Below are 21,944 nucleotides of genomic sequence, written 5' to 3'. Positions count from 1 at the left end.
TTTGGTGATGGGAAACCCGCGGGGATTACAATCGAGATGGAAAAAAAAATGTGCAAAATGATGTAAAAATAAACTTTGTAATAAAAAAAAAATACAAGTCACATACTACTTGTTCATGAGGCAATGCTGCCTGAAGGTTGCCTATTATTCTGGAATTCTGGAAGCTGGCACACCCAAGAGCTAGCAGCTCACTCACTATGACTGCTTAGAGCAAATGTCTAGAGCTTCTTCTGCTTCAATGAAACATCATTTTGAGCTACCTCAAGTTTAAGTACAACTTAAATTTTAAATCTTACTTCAAATCCTTTTGTAAAGAAACTGAAGTAAAGATAAGTATTTCTGAAAAGGTATCACTCAAGAAACACATTTCATGATGTGGATTCCCAAAAAAAGTTTTATATAATACCAGGAAGTATTAATCTTGACCACTAATGTGTGTGTCCTTGATTTCCTCTTGTAAAATGAGAAAACAGGAGTCTTTCCACATCATATTTGACAAGAAAATAAAATAACAAATATGAATGTATTCAGAAAAGTCTTTTTTTTTTTTAAAGATTTATTTATTTGTGCATACAGAACTGGGGCACAGGTCAGAAGCTCAGGGGCGGTGAGAGGCTTCACCAGAGACAGAGTGGGGAACAGAACGGGCAGATCGATGAAGTACACTGCTGAGGGGAGCAGCGGGCGGGTCAGGAGAGGTATGCCACACCATGTGGTCACCTCCGGGGCAGGCGGGAATCGAACTCATGCGGAAGCGGCCTTAGATTCTCAGTGCTGTGCTTCAACCCACTGCGCCACCAGGGAGGGCCAGAAAAGTCTTTTTTTTTTTTTTTTTTAAAGATTTATTTATTTATTTATACAGAGCTGGGGTACAGGCCAGAGATGCGGAAGGTGAGAGGATTCACCAGAGACAGAGTGGGGAGCAGAACAGGCAAATAGACGAAGTACACTGCTGAGGGGAGCAGCGGGCGGGTCAGGAGAGGTCTGCCACGCCATGTGGATCTCCTCCCGGGCAGGCGGGAATCGAACTCATGCGGAAGTGGCTTTAGCTTCTTAGTGCAGTGCTTTAACCTGCTGCGCCACCAGGGAGGGCCCAGAAAAGTCTTTTTAAGCTCTATATAAACACTAGCTTTTATAGTAGCCTGGTAAATGGAATAACGTCAGCAGGACCACAGGAGTGGGCCCCAAACCCAGCACTGTTGTAGCTGAGAGCAGTGTATTCTCTGGACATGACCTGAGAGTACCTTGTTTTAATAACTGGAGAGGGGCCCAGGACCCATGTGAAATAACTGTGTGAGGAAGGAGGCATAAGATGTGGGTGCAGGGTATTTGACGACCCCTCCCTCCAGACTCCTACACAGCAGAACCTTATTCTTTTCCACTCGATTTCAAAACAATATCTGAATATTAATATAAAAGTGCTCTAAAAAAAAAAAAAAGCTCTCAATAGGAAATATATCTGCCCTAGGAAATAAATAAGCTTAGGAAATAAAATTCCAAAAAGACTGAATTAATTTTCACCTAACTGGGTTTTCAAGGGTGTTTGTGTTTCCTCAAAGAAACTGAGGTAGGTACCCACCTACCCATGCTCATAATACTTGTAAGAAGATTGGGAGAAAAGTATGGAATAAAAGAACTTAAAGTCTTATGAACAAATTTTAATGTCACTGTTCACTTTCTCAAGGAGATTTCTACCACCCCAGTAACCTCCTGACGATACCTACCTCAAACTACTAATCATAACACATAAAGGAGAGAAGACAAAGGTTTTAAAAAGATGCAAAAGAGCTTACAAAAAGCAAGCAAATGAGAAAGTAGTCAAGTAATGAAATAAATTATAGACGATCTTTTAGAAGAGTTTTACCCCTTGCGTTCCCAGAAAATTGCTACATTTTGCTGTTAAACAGCACATTCTCCATCTGACCTAAACTACTTAAATGGAGCATTCCTGAGTGGTTTCTATATGGCTTTAGCTCAGGAAACATCACTGAAATCATGGAAGCCCACGAAGGCCCTGGTGGCCAAGTCATGGCTTAAAATTCCCCTCTGCTGTTCTCACCTTTCTGGAAGTGCAACCACTTCCCGGGAGAAGCTCCTAATTGCTACAGGCTCCAGTCCATCTTCACCAGAGCAACGTCTGCTCAGATGAAGATGTAAGTTTTCATGCTGAGGTCTGGCATGTCTGTGAGGCTCCAAATCTCCAACCTGATGGTGTTAGCAGCTGCCACCTGCTCTGGCTACAGGCTGGAGATGCCACAGAGGCTTGGGCTAAGCTGCAGAGGCTGCCAGTGGCCACACGAAGCCCGGCTGCCCCTCCCCACTCCGCAGCCCACTACAATCTCAGTACAGTGGCAAGAGATAAGTTACCTCCTGCAGAGCTTGGGCCAGCTGTTGCTTCAGGTCCTCTTCTCCTTGCTCTTTCTCCAAATCCTGCAAAACCAAAAACAAAATGGAAGGTTTCCCTGCGGGAAGCAGGGTGGAAAAGGAACAAAATCCAGCAACAAGCTGAGCAGACAGGCTAGCAGGAGCATCTGGAAACAACAGGGGGCTGGCAGATGGAAAATCTGCTTTACTTCAAGCTGTCAGCAGTCAGGGATCTGAGCAGAGTTAACCGCCCAAAGACTGCCACTCAGGGCTGTCACCTTCAAGCTATCGCCGAGGTGGTTCTAGGGAAACTCTGGGCTAATATTCCAAATCTCCTTCACTAACTAATGCCATGAGTCTCAAAAGGATGCAAACTGAGAGCTTCTGATCCAACACATCCCTAAACTCATCTCTGAGCTCCCCGGGTTGGTGGCACGCCAAGCAGGTTTCCTCCCTCCAATCTGGCCACCCAACCTCTTCTGAGTTTTGTTTTTTTACCGCCTTTAGCCCATAACTGCTCCTCTTCCCTCCCTGTCTGATGTGAATGTCCTCCACATCACCATTATCCTATGTCCAGCATCTTCTACAAAAATTTCTGGGCCTGTCCTCCTTACTTTAATAAGTACCTATCATTTAAACACCAGCTTCAAATTATCCCCTAACCTGAGTATCGATATATTGATTTAAAACTACTCTGATTACTTTAGACATATGTATTTTCTCAACAAAATACATTCTTCAGTGGCAAAACCCACTGTCCTTTTTTTTTTTTTTTTAAATGATACACCATTGTTTTACATCCTTGGTTTTCCACAATGCAGGACGGCATACCTCAAGTTTTCTCACCACCTAAGCACCCACCAGTCTCCCTCTCCTGATGATTTCTCCCCTCACCTTCTCTCTCTCCTTCCTCTTTTTGGATGTTTGCAAGGGTTGGTTTCAGAGTTTGTCTTTGTCTGCTGCTTTGGTTTGTCTTTCTAACCACCCAAATTCCAAGTACAGAGCCAGGCAGCTTCGGTATTTCAAAAAAAGAAAAAAAAATTCTGTGTGAAGCAGTAAAACAGCATGGGTTGAATGGGCTTCTGAACAAGTAGCAGGGGTAGGATAAATCTACAGGATTTGCTGGCAGGGGCAAATGGAGCCAATAAACAAAGGACTAGACTACCTACGACCCTCTTATATCTGGAGAAATCAGCCTTTCTTTACCATTTGGTATGGAAAGATTTTATAGCTATATGTTGAAGCTTATTAAGATATTAATTAATGATGCCAATTATTAACAATATTAATTAACAGTAACTACTGTTCCTGAATGTATTAGATTTTAGAGTCCTGCCCTGGTCAAGGTGTCATACACTACATAAGCAGATCTAAGTCTCCCTCTATTAATTTCAAGAACGAGTCAATGTCAGATGAAGGAGGCAAAAGGCCACACATGAGTACCCTTGGGAAGACCTATTTAATCCACGGCCTTTGCTAATACCACCAGTTCAAAGGGGTGGCAGAGAACAGAATGGAATTTATAAATTGTTAAGAAATAAGCCAACACTACTGGTGTTGCCTGCCATGAGCAAAGTAAAGAAAAGATAAACATTTGTTCACTTCAATCCTGATTGGCTCTTCTTAGTTCTAAGTCAACAACGGGGAATTCTTGACATTCAACAATACCTGATCGAATCGGTGGGAGGAAACACGTGGGTTTGACCAGATGGGAACTGACATTTTGAGCAGGGATCAGGATCAGTTCTAGCCTAAAAACTCTGGGCAAGAGTTTGTCACCTAAGCAAATGACTTGGGGAAGGCAACACATTTAGCTTTACCTACCCACAGCTAAGACTGGCATCATCTCTTGCTAAAAGCGCTAGAGAAGGTGGCTGATGGTTCCAGCCAACAATTGAGTCATAGTTTGTCTACCTGTCTCTGCTCAGGCTGGATGCTCAGAACAAAAAACAAAAGCATTTCTGTTGTAGCCTCCCACTTTCTAGATTAGCTACAAAGTTCACTAATCATCAGGCTGACAGGCTGCAGGTACCACAAGAGCACAGCAGCCAGCTGACCCACCTGTACTAGGTTTGCCTGATTTAGCTTTGACCACACAGACCACCACCATTTGAACTGGAGTGGATGGGGGTTTGTGGCATCCTGACCTTTCTCAACCTCTCTCTGAATTGAACCCAGTTCTGAGTGCTCAGTTACATCCTTGCTAGTTCTGCCCATCACCTTGCACCGTGTCTTCACACCCCAACTCCAGCACTTGATCTGATCCTCATCTTAAGCCCTTACCCCCTTTACTCAACCTCCCTCTCTTCTCTCAAAGCTTTCTGTTCCCATTCCACATCCTGTTTCTTGTGCTTTGCATTTGACTCCTGGCCCTGTGGGCTTCCTGAGAGGCACTGCTGACCCTCCCTCCTGTGCAGTACCTGGAGATGCTGTTCCTCCTCCTGGAAAGTCTTCTCCAGCTGCTCCACTCTGGCTTGCTGTCGGGCCTGCTCTGCGCACAGCTGGGACTGTAAGTCTTGCAGCTCCTGCTCCATTTTCACAATTTTCTTTGAGTTCCCTTTCTGGGTGTGCTTTTTCACATTCAAAACAGCTACCTGTTTCTCCTGCATCTGTGTTTTCAGCCTCAGAATCCTGGACATGGTCACCTTAAACAGCTCCAAGCTGCTCTGAGATGCTGAAGGGTTTGAGGCTTTCTGCTTCTTATTAAGATGCTCTATAACTTTTGTGGGGCCGGGGTAAGTATTAGGCCCTGAGGTCTTCTCACTTGGCTCAAGGGAAGTCAACTTAGGATCCAAACATTCAGGGGGTTGACTGGCCACTTCACTTTTCCCATGTAACTTCACTGGTTGACCAGGTTCACAAGGTACTTTACTCGTGGATTTCAAATTTGAGGGGCCTTCAGCTCCAGGACCCTCTAATTCATCCAAACTAAATTTCCTTTTAGTTCGCAAGCCTTTGTTCTTTTCTATCATCTGCACATTCTTTGGGGCAAGACAAGGATACATCCTTTCCCAGTCTTCTTCAGTAACATTGTATTCATACTCTGCATTCTCCTTATTTTCCAGGGGCACCCCAAGCTGGATATGGTCTCCCTTATGGATAGAATAGACCTTGAAAGGTTCTAGACGTTCTCTGTTCAGCCAAACACCATTCAGACTCTAGGGAAAGAAAGACAAAATCAGTTTCATGACTTTCCTCCTAATGAAATTTCCTCTCTTGCTACTGCAACACCTTCTGCCTTTTCAGAAGGAAAACCCTTGAGGAAAAAGCAGAAAAGCTCATAAATTATCACCTTTACAAACAGCATATGATCTTAAATACCATGGCTTAAATAAACCCAACCCTATTCAAGTTTTTCTTTGCACTGGTTTTCATAGTCAACAGTTCAAATGTCAGTGGCTGCTAAGTGATAACTAAAAAAAGCTGGCCAGCAATGCCTCAGTTATCAATAGGGGAAGAGAGAGTTAGCTGTACTTCCTTATAAATTAATTACATCACCTGATGCTCAATCTTTATCCAGAGTTTCTAATCAGTTGTTGAGGATGGTGTAAAACCAAAGCCCAAAGGCAATGCTGTCCTGGAGTTTTCCAGATGATTTATGTAGCTCAGTGGTCACAACCCTGACTGCACAGTGAAATCACCTGGAAATGTTTAAAACAAAAAGCAGTATCCAATCACCCTGAAGCTGAGATGACAAATAGGCACCAGGAATTTTAAAGTCGGGTTTACACACAAACTCATACAGTGGGTAACGAGACATGGTGCCCTGGGCAGTCAAATTTTCCCCCAGCCCCAGGCAACAACTCGTCTGTTCTCTGCCCCTTTCCAGAATGATAAAATGGAATGATACATACCCTTGAGTCTGGTGTCCTTTCACTTAGCACAATGCCTTCAAGATTTGTCCACTTTTTTGCATGAATGGTAATTTGGTACTTTTATTCCTGAATTGTATTACGGAGTATGAACGTACCACTCTCTAGTTAGTCCACTCCCTAGTTGGTACTGGTGATCATGAAATCACCGCAAACATTACACATAACGCTATATGTATGCATAGACATAAAAACATTCACAGACAAGTTTCTGTGAGAACAAGGGCTTTCATTAATTTGGGGTGATAATCTAGAACAAGCCTTGCTGGGTAAGTTATGTTTAACTGCAAGAAACTGTCAAACTGCTTTTGAAAGGGGTGGTGCCATTTTGTAGGCTCACCTGCGATGTTTAACAATTACAGTCACTATACATGTTCACCAGCACTGGTATTGTTTTAACAATTCTAAAGGTGTGTATTAGTACTTTCTTTGCTAAAATATAAAAACACTACAAGTGTGCGAATTATAAGTGCACAACTAGACAAATAATCACAAAGTGAAGATCTCAGTGCAAGACCACAAGGTTTTTAAAAATCCTACATGGACATGGGTGACTTGATGATGGGAAACCCGGAGATTACAACTGAGATAAAAAAAAAAAGTACAAAATGATGTAAAAATAAACTATTATATTATTAAAAATAAATAAATGAACCCGACATGGTTAACATCCCAGAAAAGCCCTTATTGGCTTCCTCTAGTCACCAAGGTGACTTCTAGCCTCGCTTAATATCACACATTAGTTTGCCTGGTTTTTAACAAAATATAAATGGCATCATAAAATATGTTTTGTTTCACTTAATATTTTGTGAGATTTACCCTTGGTGTTAAATACAGTTGTAATTCATTCAAATTAAATACAGTATATGCTTCCACAGTTTATTCACCTATTCTATGTAAGTGGACATTTGGGAGTAAAAATACTGTCATAATGTATAAGTAAGTGCAACTCTAGTAAATAATGCCAAATAATTTCTCAAAGCAGTTACACCAATTCATACTTCCAGCAAGACTGTTTGTCCCATATCCTTGTTAATACCTGGCATTGTCAACATGTAAATTTTAGCCACTCAGTGGTGTACTGTGGTAATCCATCATGGTTTAATTTGCATTTTCCCTGATCATTGATAGGGCAGAACCACTTTTCATGAATATTTAATATCTGGACTTAATATTTAATTTTGTGAAGTGCTTGCCTCTTGCCCACTTTTAAAACTGGGCTATCATTTTCTTACTGATTTGGAGTTCTATACACATACGTGTGTAAGTCCTTTATCCACTATGTGTAGTAAGTATCTTCCATTCTAAGTTGGCCTTTCACTTTTTTTTGGCCTTTCACTCTTAATGGTGCCTTCTGGTGAACAGAATTCTTAAGTTTAATGTGATAATGTCATTATTTTTAAAAAATACACCAAGTGAGGATGTGGAGAAAAAGGAACTCTCCTGCTCTGCTGGTGGGAATGCAAACTAGTACAACCACTATGGAAAACTGTTTGGATGTTTCTCCAACTGCTAAAAATAGAGCTTCCATATGACCCAACAATCCCACTCCTAGGTATCTACCCATGACACAAAAACAAAAACACTGATTCAAAAAGATACCTGCACCCCCATGTTTACTGCTGCTTTATTTACAACAGGAAAGACATGGAATCAACTCAAATGCCCAAAAGTAGATAACTGTATTAAAAAGATGTGGTACATGTATACAATGGAATGTTACTCAGCAATCAAAAAGGATAAACTCATGCTTTTTGCAGCAACACAGAAGGAGCTGGAAGGGATCATGCTTAGTGAAATAAGCCAGAAAGAAAAATACTGGATGGTTTCATGGAAAAAGGCACAAAATGATGTAAAAATAAATATACTGTTAATAGATAAATAGATAGATAGATACATAAAGTCCGATATTGGGTCAAAAAAAAAAAGTATGTCAGGTAGGGGCAAAAATTGGAAATATCATAGAGAAGCACCACCCTAGCTGCTAGAGACCTCAAGAGTCACAAGCAGCAAGGTGCTTTACTATTCACCTGCTTGCAGGTAGCAGGTGAATAGTAACATGAGAGATGGGGAAGAAAATAGGCCAGATCCTCTAGGAAAGGAGCCAAGGAAATGCCCCAAGGCATTCAAATTGTGACTTGGATTGATTTTCTGATGGAGTTAGATATCAATATATAGGATGGACCACCTGAAAAATCTTATCAACTGAAATCTACACATCTACAACCATCAGATTTTTTTGTGCAGAGTTAGCAGTCCATCATGGTTGACTTTGGCTTTTTTGAGCCAATTTTAAGCTAAATTGATTTGTTGTAACTTTCATATCTGTACTTCTTAAGCTTTCACTTTCTGGCCATTCCAGCATAGAAGAGACCCTTTTATGAAGAGAGAATGTAATTCTGAGTCTTGAATTACTAGAAAGAGTTAGTCTGGGAAAGTCTTGGCAAAGGACATCAAATATGATCCTAACAAAAATATCCTGTACTTGAGATTCAAACCCTTTATTAGTAGGATTGCCAAGGCATCACGACAGAAAGAAAAGCAGTATCTTAAAGGGGGTGGGGGGAGAAGATAGGGTGCTTTTTACCTGTGAGAACAGATGCTCCAGTCATAACTTCTCTCAAAAAAGCAGCTGCCTCACCAAGTGACTCAAAACAGAATTTCAACCTAGTTGTACAGAAAAGAATAGGAAAAACCAAGAGCCCACCTTTTCTCTCTCTATTATGTGCCTCAGACCCAAGAGAAGAGTCTCATGGTAACAATAGCCCTAGAAGAGTATAAACCAGACACTGATGACCACCTAGGAGAACAATCCTGATCTTTCGTTGGCACAGGTTGTCCTTGAGGTCAACACAGGGACACTAAACTGAGTCAACTTTCCAAGCTCTTAAAATACATGCAAAATGAGTTTGCTGGGCCAGCCTGTAAGACACCTGTGATACTGTGAAATATAAGATATATATTTGATCTACATCCTATTTCTAGCATAGAAATACTGCACACGAACAAGGAAAGAAGCAACACTTCTGTAATACTGCAGCCCTCTTTCTCAGAGAGTCAATTTAAAAGAGGAAAACAACTGTTCCTAACGTGTTCTGATATAAGCTACTGCAGGGGCTTGAAGATCTTACAGCTATAGCTTAAACATACACAATTAATCAATTTATTTTTTAAATTTTGCTCCCAGTAAGCAGATTGTTGTCCTTCAACGGCATCCAAAAACAGGGCATATTAGGAAGCCTTATTTGAATTGAGTCAGGGATCATTCAGTCAGTTCTGCAAGAGACCTAAGGCAAGTTCTCTTATCTCTTTAGGCCTCAGATTCATCTGTTCCCAGAAGGGGTTAAGCCAGATCATTTCTAAGGTCCCTTTTTCAGTGCCAATTTCTATTCTGCTCATAGCACCTCACTAAGAGTGCTGAACCAATTCACTTAGCATTTATACCTTCTCCTCCTTCAACACAGTGCCAGTTCAACTTAATCCTAGAGTAGGAAGGTATTTTCTTCAGCTGCTTACACCTAGCAGTTTTATGCTAGCACAATGAGGTTGCTGGGCAGGACTGTAAAATACTTGTTGATACTGTGAATTATAATAAGGTATGTGTGTGTGTGTGTGTGTGTGTGTGTGTGTGTGTTTAATATTTGAGCTACATTCTATTTCTAGCATAAAGCTCCTCACAAAACAACAATGACAAAGCAACACATCCTTGAGATTTCTTAAGTAGAAAAAGAAAAATAACTTTTGGAATGCCCCTGAGGTTAGGGGCTGGTTGCCAGAGGAATCATTCTAGGGATAAGCGTAGAAACTTTCAGTACCACCCCCCAACCTTTTGGAAGAGAAGAAAAGGTACAGGTTGAATTAAGTGATCAATAACTTAATCAATCATGACAACATAGTATTTTAAAAAAAGCCTCTATAAAAACCAAAAGGACTGGGTTCAAGGAGCTTCCAGGCTGAGGAACATATGGAGGTGCTGGGAGAAAGGCATATATAACAGAACATCGACGCTCACATCACTTCCAGGTACCTTGACCTATACATCTACTTAAAAGAATTCAAAGGGATGGAGGAACAGATCATAGAACTCTTTGGTTTATAGGCAGTCAGAATTCTGAATTTACTTGCCAGTGGCACCTGAGGTCTGAGGAGAGGTTCTTGGAACATCTATCCTCTAGTTGGTTGGGTTGGGCAGAGGCACAGGTGTTAACCTTTCCAACAGTTATCTTTAAAATCTGTTCATCCAGCAGTGTAAAACAGTATCTGAAGGCATTTCATACTTCCTAATCCTTAACTGTTTACATTAGCATTTCTCTCACCACTGTATTCCTAAGTGTTTGTATATCTACTTTAGGTACATCTTAATTGCTAGGCTTTATATATTATTTCACCTCTCTTAGTATTTACACTAGACCAGTGATTTTCAATTTTTTTTTTAACGCAGAAAAATCCTTGATTCAAAGGAAATCTTCCTCAGAAAAAAAGAGGTGTGTGAGTGAGGGAAAAAGAAGGAGTGTTTGCTCTGACTAAAAGGAGTGAGGAAAGAAAAGAGCTAAGTACAGTCACTTAGTTTCTCCCTCTCTCCATGTCCTAAACCATACTTGTACTCCAGAATCCTCAATAGATTTCCTAAGGTCTTTGTGAGTCTCTCTGATTCACTAATGATAATGATTTGATCACAAATGATTCCCCTGGTGACTTAGTTTCTGGAACAGGACCTAGTGACCCAATTCAGATATTCCTTTCAAAATAGCTAACTTCAGGGCCCTCACTGATGGCGCAATGGGTTAAAGTACAGCACTATGAAGCTATCACACCACAGCACGAGTTCAGTCCCGGTCAGGGAGCTGACCCACATGGCATAGCAGACCTTTCCTGTCCCGCCCACCTGCTGCTTTCCTCAGCAGTGTATTTCAGAGTGCCTGTTCTCTTCGCACTCTGTCTCTGGTGAATTTCTCACCCACCTCCCTTCCCCAGCATCTCTGACCTGTATTCCAGTTCTTGTATGCATAAATAAAGAAATCTTCAAAACAACAACAACAAAGTAGCCAACTTCAACTCAAGTCATTAGAAATTATGATAGCATAATGTTATCTCTGGGCAATTAAGGGAAAACATACAATTTCATAGCATGAAGTACCTATTTAAAAAGGTACTTAAAAATAAACAAAAATTACTGAACAATATTTGCAAATATATTTTAATTAACAAATCTATTATCTACTTTTTTATTATTTATTTTTACTTGTGGCAATACCTCATTAGGTGTACCACCACAGTGTAGCCACCAACAACTAAGTTGTGTTCCTGCACCATAGACCATTATGCTTCCTTCCCTTTGTTCTCCCCCCTCCTCCCCTTGATGCTTGTTTTATAGTCAGCTATCAAGAGTTAGTTTTTTTTTTTTTTAAAGATTTATTTATTTATTCATACAGAACTGGGGTACAGGCCAGAGATGCGGAGGGTGAGAGGATTCACCAGAGACAGAGTGGGGAGCAGAACAGGCAGTACACTGCTGAAGGGGCAGTGGGCGGGTCAGGAGAGGTCTGCCACGCCATGGGGATCTCCTCCAGGGCAGGCGGGGATCGAACTCATGCGGAAGTGGCTTTAGCTTCTTAGTGCTGTGCTTTAACCCGCTGCGCCACCAGGGAGGGCCTCAAGAGTTAGTTTTAAGCCTATCTTTATTAGTTTCGTTACTTTATATTTCACATATTAGTGACACCATCCAGTATTTATCTTTCTCCTTTTGACTTATTTCACTTAGCATTATCTCTTTAAGCTCCTTCCGTGTTGCTACAAATGGCATGAGTTTATCTTTTCTGATCACCAAGAAATATGTGTATTTACCACATCTTCTTGATCCACTCACCTGTTCTAGAGGCACTTGGTTGTTTCTATAATTTGGCTATAGTAAACTGGGCTGCAACAAACAAAGGATGCGAATTCCCTTTCAAATTAGTGTTTTAAATTTTCCAGGTAGATACCTAGGAGTGGAATTACTGGGTCAAATGGCAGATTCATTTTTAATGTTTTCAGATAACTCCATACTGCTTTCACAGGGTTGAATCAGCTCGCATTCGTACCATAGTTTACTTTGGCTCTCTTTTCTCCACATCCTTGCCAGTACTATCTTTTCGATATGTGCCACTTTTCACAGGTATGAGATGATAACTCATTGTATTTCTCTAATAGTAACATGCTTTCAAGTGTCTACTGGCAGTTCAAATGTCATCATTGGAGACGTGTGTTTAGTTCTTTCGTCCATTTTTTAATTGGGCTGTTTTATTTTTTTAAGTTTCATGAGTTCTTTGTCTATTTCTGCTCTTTATCAAATGTATGGTGTGCAAATATTTTCTCCCATTCAGTCAGGTATCTTTATTTTAGTTATGGTTTCTTTTACTGTACAGAAGCTTTTTTAGTTTGATAGAGCCCCAGTTGTTTATGTTTTCTTTTGTTTTCCCTTGCTATTGAAGACAAAAAATCCCTTATGGCATCTGTAGAGCTTATGTCATGAAATAATTTGCCTATGTTTTCTTCTATATATTTTATGATCTCAGGTTTTATACACAAGTCTTTGATCCATTTTGGGGTATGGTATAAGATCATGGTCTCGTTTCATTCTTGTGCATGTAGCTGCCCAGTTTTCCCACCACCACTTACTGAAGAGACTATCCTTGTTCCAGTGTATGTTCTGGCTCCTCTGTCATAGATTATCTGCTCATACATATATATGTGTGTGTGTGTGTGTGGGCTCTCAATTCTAGTCCACTGGTCTGTGTCTTTTTTGTACCAGTACCAGCCTATTTTAAGTATTATGGCTTCATAATATAACCTAAGGCCTGGAATTGTGATACCACTATTCTCTTTCTTTTTTGTGAAGAAAAAAGAATTATGCTACTCAGGGTCTTTTGTGATTCCTTATGAATTTCAGTAGTTTTGCTCCAGTTCTTTGAATAATGCCACTGATACAGTTCTTGGGATTGCCTCAACTTTATATGATGCTTTGGGAAGGAAGGCCATTTTGACAATGTTGACTCTTTAGTACATTAGCAGATGTTACTTTACCACTTCTTTGTGTCTTAATACTTTCAAAAATGTCTTATAAAGTTTTCTGTGTACAGATCTAGCCTTTGCTAGGTTTACCCTAAGTATTTAATTTTTTTGGTGTACTAGTAAATGGGATCATTTTCTAAATTTCTTCCTCTTCTATATCATTATATGTATATAGGAAGGCAAATGATTTATGCTGTGTTGATTTTATACCCTGCCACTTTGCTAAAGTGATTGTTTAAAATAGTTTTTTCATGGAATCTTGAGGGTTCTCTGTGTATATTATGTTATCTGCAAATGATAGCTTTACTTCTTTCCCAATTTGGATTCCTTTTATATCTTTCTCTTGCTTAACTGCTCTATGATTAAGAAATTTCTATCCAATGGATATAGGATATATGCTCATATATATCCTATATATATGATATAGTGGAGGATTACTAGTGCTTTAATTGTAGGTGTACTATAACATTCATCTGAAAAGATACAGACCTATACCCCTAAACCACGTACAGTGTGTAAAAACCAACATTACCTCAATACAAATAATTTAATTAAAAAAATAAACAAAATTCAATAAAAGTCTTTAGGTTTCTGTGGGCTTACCTTGTTGTCCATAATTGTCCACTGGCCCTCAGCATTCTGCTTCAAGACACAGTGGTTTCGGGAGATCATCAGAGGGCAGATTTTTGATACCAGCTGATAGGTGACGCCAAATCCTCGCCCTATAGTCACCTATAGAGACAGTAACATAAGAGATACAGTCAGTCACTGTGATGAAGAAGGTCATTTACAATTTTGTCAGTCAGCAATGTATATATCTCCCTACTTGTGAAACCAAACTCCTGTGAAATTCAAATAGTTAACTGATTAGCTCCTCCTTTGGCTGCACAAGAACTACTAGGTAGAAAAAGGCAAGAAGTTACAACAGGAAGATACCGCTAAGTGGAGTTTGTCAGAGAATATCAAGGTTGGTAGGCCCATGAAAGATCATCTGGTTCAATACCCTCAAGATAGAGGAATTCTTTCTTTTTCAAGTAGTCTTAAATACCACCAAGAACTGCAGTCTCTATATAAAGCAGTCCACTTAATGGCTCTGATTTGCGATCTTTCTCCCATAAACTCCATCCACTGGTCCAGGCTCTGCAGGAACACCGTCAGAAAATCATCAATCCCCTTCCACTGACAGCTTTAAAGCTCTACAGTCTTTTCCTCTTTGCCCTATGTTCCCAATTATTTCAAACTAACTCCCGTGACATAGTTTGAGTCTCTGCCATCTAAGCGGGTCTGTAAAGAGACTGCTGGTTTATTTTTATTCCTGGATGGCATATTAAGAAAAATCAACTTAATTTCTATTACACAGCTGAATGCAAGTTTCACTTTCCCAGTTCTAGATATTATCACTGGAGCATGTAAATTGCATTAGCTTTCAAAGCAGATCTATCACGCTGCCAATGTATCCTCAGGCTTAGGAATGATTAAATTTCTTGGTCTAACCCTGTGCCCCCAAGAATTGCTATGCTAAATCATGTCTCTTCTGTCCTATACTTGAGTAGTTGGTAAATTTGGATTCAAGTGCAAGACTTTACAATGAGGCTACTAAATTTTATCTGGTTAGTTCAGTCTATCATGTGAGCATGTGAATTTTTATTCTGCCCTCATATATACTCAATATCCTTTCAAGCTTTGAGTCCCCCCAACAAACTGATATGCCTTTCATACCTTCATTCAAGACACAGGTAAACAGACTGACACAGGATACAGCCAAAGACAAAGTTCTCAGGACAGCTTAGTAAACATTCTTACCATACAATCTGAGTACACCAGTTATAATTAAACTGGAGGTCTCTGCATAGAGTCCTTATTTTCCTTCTTATCCACATGGACAGCAGAGAGCCTCTGAAAAATGTTACTGAGAACTCCCAACTCACATCTACCATACTTTCTTAATGGACCAAATTTTAACAGGAAGACAATAAACTTCATTTGTGACTCAGCTCCTAGAATCCCTTTCTTATTTTTTTTGGTACACAACTCAGTTCTTTAATGACCCATGCCACAATCTTACTTGGGAATATTAAGTGAAATGGTCTGTACTTTTCTAAAAACTGCTGACTTGCTCCTTTTTTAAATCTTTCAGAATCATAACTGTCCTCCTCAGTCCCTTAAAGAGTACTGTGACTCTCCACACCCAATCTATCCCTCACATAAACTCTCGTCTCAGGAACTGACATTACCCATCCAATCAATTGCTTAGCACATAACTAACATCTTTGATTCCTGTCCTTCATGTCAAAGTTCAAATCATCAGCAGATACTACTGATTATAATTTGGACATCTGAAATCTATTCATTTCTATTGACTTAGTTACTTATTCATACAGAACTGGGGTACAAGCCAGAGGTGCAAGGGCAATGAGAGACAGAGTGGAGAGCAGAACAGGCAGACTGATGAAGTACACTGCTGAGGGGAGCAGTGGCCAGGTCAGGAGGTCTGCTGTACCATGTGGGTCACCTCCAGGACAGGGAATAGAACTGCACTGAAGTGGCTTCAGCTAGTTTGCAGTGCTGCATCCTAATCCATTGCACCACCAGCGAGGGCCCTTAAATCTATTCATTTCTATTTGTACAGCCACTACCTAAGTCCAAAAAATCTGGTCTCCTCCAGTCGCACTGTGTTTTGCTCTTGTATTAGAACCCCCCAAACCTCATGCTTCACAGAGAGACTGGAATAGGTGTAAAATCTTTCCCTTCTTTCCTTTAAATTCTCCAATAGTCCAAACTTTCTCCCACAGCTATAAGGCCCTGGATGTCCTAAGCCTAGCTCTTTAGTTTTATCTCATGCCACGGTCAGAAACATTGCTTTCGTGAGGGTCTTTTTCACCTCTCCCCTCTGCTTAGAACGTACTTCTTTCAGGGCCTCCCTGGTGGTACCACAGTTATTAAAGACAGCACTGTCATGTTATTATCATCTACTGCAGCATAAGTTCAATCTCACCCGCAGAGAGCTGACCCACATGGCACAGACCTCTCCTATTTCATCCACTGCTTCCCTCAGCAGAGTATTTCGGTCTATCTGCCTGTTCTGCTCCCCACTCTGTTTCTAGTTGAGTCCTCTCAGCCCCATTCCTATACACCTCTAGCCTACACCCCAGTTCTTGCATGCATAAATAAGTAAACCTATAACGACACTGGCAGTGCAAGAGTTTGTTAAAGCACAGCACTGTGACGCTAGACCCAGCCACTTCAGCCAAGTTTGGAGTTCGATCCCCAATTGGGGAGGTGACCCACATGGTGCGGCAGACCTCTCCTGTCTCACCAACTGCTGCCCTCAGCAGTTTACTTTGCCATTCTGCCTGTTCTGCTCCCCACTCTGTCTCTGGTGAATCTTCTCACCACTCCTGTACCTCTGGCCTGTACCCCAGTTCTGTGTGCATAAATAAATCTTAAAAAAAAAAAAAAGAACATATTTCTTTCACATTGTTGAAGGGCTTCGTCTCATCTTTCAAACTCCTCAGAGGCCAACCCTGATCATTTTATCTAAAGTTACTATCTGTCCCCCATGCACTGGAGTTCCTCATGATACTAGTATTATAATCCAAACATTTTCTTGCTTGTTTTACTTTTCAATTGCATATACAACTGTTCTTCTGTACCTGGCACAAAAGTCAGTAAATATTTACAAAAATGGAAAACTAAAATAGATCTTATTTGTGAGTGCTCCCAGTCTCTAGAATGGGCATTTTTTAGGTTGACAGATGGAGCCTGGGTTATTACTACTGGAAACTAAGAAGCAGCAGCCAGGAAATCTGGCTTGTTCCCCTTTAAAATGTTGTGGAGGCCCTGCTGCTGGGAATGCAAACTAGTACAACCACTATGGAAAACTGTTTGGAGGTTCCTCAAACTGCTTAACATGGAGCTTCCCTTCGACCCAGCAATCTTACTCCTAGGTATCCCCAAAAGACACAAAATCACTGATTCAAAAAGATACCTGCACCCCCATGTTTATTGCTGCTTTATTTACAATTGGAAAAACATGGAAGCAGCCCAAATGCCCAAAAGTAGATGACTGGGTTAAAAAGATGTGGTACATATATACAATGGAATATTACTCAGCAACTAAAAAAGAAAAACAAATGTCTTTTGCAGCAACTTGGACGGAGCTGGAAAATATCATGCTTAGTGAGATAAGCCAGAAAGAAAAAGAAAAATACCATATGGTTTTGCTCATAGCAGGAGTATAATGGACCAGGTGAGAAAATAGTAAGAATAATGAATAGTCATATACCAGAGACATTTTGTGGGGGTGGAGTGGGGAATGGGATCAAAAACAGGGGAGGGGGGAGTGCATGGGACTATGGTGATGGCACATGGGTGACTCAGTGATGGGAAACCCACGGGAATTACAATTGAGATGAAAAAAAAAAGCACAAAATGATGTAAAAATAAACTATTATATTTATTTAAAAAAAAAATGTTGTGGAGCCACCTCACCAAAACCCTGCATCTTAAGTTTTTAATTAGTGCCTTACTAGTTTGCCAGAATTCCCATTTATTGTGTAAATTCCTGACTTTACATTATATATCATTTAAAAATGGAATGTTTAAGCACTTATTTGTCCATCCATTTTCACTAAGAAATTCTATTTAAGAAGCTTTATTTCTAATGAAGGAAACACTCCATATTCCATTTTAATCCTTCAGGAAAACAGCCAGATTGCCATGTGGGTAGCTATCTGGGCAGACATTGAATCAAGAAAGGAAGAAAACACTCTTTTTTCATCCTTCCTTTCACTGTCCAGTCCCAGAATTTCTCTTAGTATTAATGCTACTTCACCTATGCCATGGTTAAGAGTCTGCAGTGAGCTTATGTGGCTATCCCAGGTCACTTCATAATGTAAAATTAAATTTCGCATGGGGATTGAGTGCCAAAAAACCCCACCAACTCAGTGTTGAGGGTTGTTTCCATTTACAACAGTTTTGCAAGCCTTTGCTCTACTGACATTACATGATTGAGTGCCAAAAAACCCCACCAACTCAGTGTTGGGGGTTGTTTCCATTTACAACAGTTTTGCAAGCCGTTGCTCTACTGACATTACATGATCATCTTATCCTTACCCACCTTGGCTCAAACTATCCCTTTCCTTCTGGGCATGACTCCAACTGCTTCCCAGATGACCAGCAAATATTTAAGAATCATCCTTTCTCTTTTCTAACCCTCTTAGAGCAGAAAACTTCATGAAACTCAAATACAACAGAAGTAAAAAGAAAGATACGATGGTTTTTCCCAAAGGCTTATGGAGTACAGGAACTAGCTAATTTGCCATAAAATCTCTAATTTGTTTTGCCACCAAGGCCTTTGGATTGGTTTAAGAAGCTTAAAGACACCCCTCTTACCAATTGATTACAGTATCCCCTTCAATGAAATGAGAGGCACTTGGTTTTAGCTGTGAAATCTAAGACTCGGAAGACTGTATATATCCTAAAATTTTGTGCCTACTGGTCTGTGCTATGTTTTGGGAACCATTACAACCGGTGAGACTTCACTTCTTCTCATGACTTTGACCACAGGCAATGCACCAACTACTTCCTAAGATGCCATCTTGCAGGCAGCAGGGCTGGCCCGACCTCTCCTTGGCACATGCCTGCAAGTAGCAAGTCAATCTTCCCACTGTTTTTACCATTCACTGTGGCTGCTCCCCAGAGAGATGTGTCCACACAAAATTAGCCATTAATTTTAAACCAGCCTAGGAGTGCTTTCTATTCCTCCTGCCCCTGCTGCAGGTGCTTTAATTCTCTATGCCCTCTGCCCCCCCCCCAAGATTTACAGGGCTACCACGCTGTCTGGAAGTAATAAATCAATCCACAGCAATTAAGCCTGAAAGAATGAGCTGACACTTGACTACTAAGTTATCTTAGAGGGTTACATGTGAGAATGTAGTACATATGCAGATATCAGATTAAATAATCAGGAAAGCCCCACATAAGCTATAGTTAGCTATTATTCAGGTCATAGTTCTTCATTTGTTAGCTTCCCAAAGGTATATGCTTATGAAAATGACAGTGTAGGGAAAAGCTCAAGCTAAAAAATAAATGCCTATTGCATTTATTGGGCACTAATACCTGGACAGAAGAAAAATTGGGGAGCAGAGGTGTCCTCTTGGTGTTCTTCAAATCACAGTATATAAGTAAGCCTTTAAAAGCCGGGATCTAGCAACCTGAAGCTGACCTGAATTCCTCCTCTGACTTGAGAAACCACTGTTGTGTTTAATTCTAGGATAGAACTAAATAATCTACATCTTGACTGACATTTGATCACATAGTCTATGCTGATGTTCTTTCTCACTCTTTCACTGTATGAATTCCTTTCCCCAATGAACGATACATACTTTAAAGGCAGAAGTCACTTTTCTTTGGCTCTTTGTAGCACACCAAATAAGGTAAGTATGCAGTAAATATCTAGAAAACTGAATTGAGACTATAGTGCTTATAGAAAAGCTAAACATGCACAATAATCAAAAGGCTTCTTTAATTCATCTTTCATAAAAATCATTTCCAAAACCCAAGTGGTTATCAGCCAACACAGAGATGGCCATTCAGCTCACCTCAAACTGATAGCATTCTTTTAATTCTCTCCATTACCCCTCTAGAATCAGCACCCCAGTTTTAGTGCCCTCAACTGAAACCTTGCCTCACCTTTCCTCTTTAAAAAAAAAGTTAAAAATTTACATTTGTGACCACATTAGCAAACGCGACAAGCAGCCTCTGGAAGAGGGAGGCTCCTATTTCCGAACTCCTAGCCCCCACCTCATGGGAAGCCAAAGAGCAGTACCGAGACACAGGATGAATGTTGGCCATTCCAAAGGACCAATTTTCCTTTAGAAAAAGAAACATGTTACATTAAAATTTGAGGGTTTTATGGGGCATGACCGAAAATCGCCAACCGCTTTTAAAATAAACTCGAAAAAGTTCACGCTTTCGGAAGCCCTTCCTGGTTCTCTGTCAAACTCAGGGCTATTCTTGACTGTCAGTTCCGGGGCCCCGGCCAGGTACCGCAGGGTTCCGTGGGACCTGGGGGCATCCCAATCCCCTCCCACCCTCGAATACCCCTCCACCGCGAAACCCTAACTGGGGCTCAAACTCTACACCCACAACTCCCTACGCCCCTCTTCCCGGGTCGGTCTCACACCCCGGACTCAGCTGCAGCTGGCCCCCCAGCCCTAGGCCTCTCTCAAAGGAGCCATCTTTACTCCTACGTGGTCCTTACTGCCCCCCCACGCCCCAACACACCCCACTTCAGACCCCCCCACCAACCGCTGGTCCCAGACCCCATTCTCCCTGTTCCCCCAAACCCAACCTGCACACCTTTCCTCTTCCCTGCTCCCACCTCCTCGGCTCCACTCAGTCCTCTCGCCCCCACGCATGACTTCCCGGAGGCCAGTGCTCCCTCCAACCCCCTTTCCCAGCCGCAGGAGGACCCCAACCTTTCCCAGCCTCTCACCTCGCCGCCATCCTCTAACTGCAGCCACTCGGCGTTCATCCCCACCCGCCGCAAACACCAGCTCCGGCCATGGGTGCGGTCCCCAGTTAACAAGGAGCCTGGCTCCCCCATGGCCCACTAGGCCCTGGGTCGCAGTCAACGCAGAGCGAGACCCCGACCCTGGTTCCCGCCGCCTCTTAGCTTCCTCGCGGGCGCCATACCTAAACAACAGACAGAAGCAATCGCTACGCACTTGCAATCGATGCGAACTTTCGCTCAGGCTCGGTGCCTAGCCTGCCCGCCCCAGCCACGAACCCCAGCCACTGCGCCTGCGCGAGAGGAAGGCCCCGCCCCGTCTGTGCAGGTATCTGGGGTGCTGGGGACGCCCAGGCAGCTCCAGTTTTGCGAAAATTTGACTCGTGCTCCCTAGAACCACCGTCCCAGTCTAGTCGCCCCAAACAGGATGTTGCACCAGCAGTTCCTCATTAAGTATTTTTTCTTTTGCATTATGATGTGTCTTACTTAAAATTATAACCAACTTTAAAGCAACTTCAAACTTGATAATTTTAGAATCTGCTAAGTCTGCCCTATATAGCATCAAATTTGCACTACTTCCTTAGGCGGAATTTAAAAAATAAATATATATTGGGAAAATATATATATATAATTTATATTTTCAATTATATTTGATAATAAAGTAATGTATATATTAAATACATATGTATATTTGTGTATTTATAAAATAGGCAGATGTGTAGAGGCAGAAAACATTTAACTGAGGTTAGTGAGAGTGGGGATGGAATGCAGTTTGGCCTTAAGAGAATTTTGGGAAGTAATAGAAATGTTCTAAAACTGGATTGTGGTGATAACCGCACAAATATAAATTTGCTTTAAAAAAGCACTGATGCATCCATACACTTCCCAAAAAAAAAAAAACCACTCGATTTTTTGATATGTAAATTATCCTCAAAAGTTTTTTAAAAAAGAAAATCGCTTTTGATTTTTCCAGTTTAGTGTAGTAGCTGTTCTCAATAATGAGTACCTCTGTGATAACTCAGTGTCCTCTTTTTTGGTTTTTCAGTAACCTGGTTTCAAATTCTCTCACCAGGAAAAAAAAAATACATACTAAATAAATTATACAACATACAATAGGAAATGGCTAGCATTTATTGAGAGCTAAG

At 41.0% G+C, this 21,944-nt stretch overlaps 1 protein-coding gene across 3 annotated transcripts in view; it reads right to left on the bottom strand.

Annotated features, from left to right (window-relative positions):
• Positions 1-21,078, bottom strand: part of RNF8 (ring finger protein 8, E3 ubiquitin protein ligase) — a 37,526-nt gene extending 16,448 nt beyond the window's left edge. For 2 of the 3 annotated variants that reach the window (XM_012723345.1, XM_012723334.1), the window contains exons 1-4: positions 20,785-21,066; positions 13,890-14,018; positions 4,785-5,522; positions 2,368-2,430 (exon numbers count right to left, since the gene is read on the bottom strand). In XM_012723345.1, coding sequence (XP_012578799.1) covers positions 2,368-2,430; positions 4,785-5,522; positions 13,890-14,018; positions 20,785-20,895 — 1,041 coding nt within the window. In that variant the 5' untranslated portion in view covers positions 20,896-21,066. Of the gene's footprint in view, positions 1-2,367; positions 2,431-4,784; positions 5,523-13,889; positions 14,019-20,784 lie in introns of all 3 variants that reach the window. The other variant, XM_012723341.1, reaches the window with a different exon arrangement.
• Between the last annotated feature and the right edge of the window lie 866 nt (positions 21,079-21,944).

Source organism: Condylura cristata, unplaced genomic scaffold, assembly GCF_000260355.1.
Source record: "Condylura cristata isolate star-nosed mole 26May11 unplaced genomic scaffold, ConCri1.0 scaffold00001, whole genome shotgun sequence".
NCBI lineage: Eukaryota > Metazoa > Chordata > Mammalia > Eulipotyphla > Talpidae > Condylura > Condylura cristata.
The sequence above is the reverse complement of the archived record's forward strand: the minus strand, read 5'-3'. Positions and strand labels throughout refer to the sequence as shown.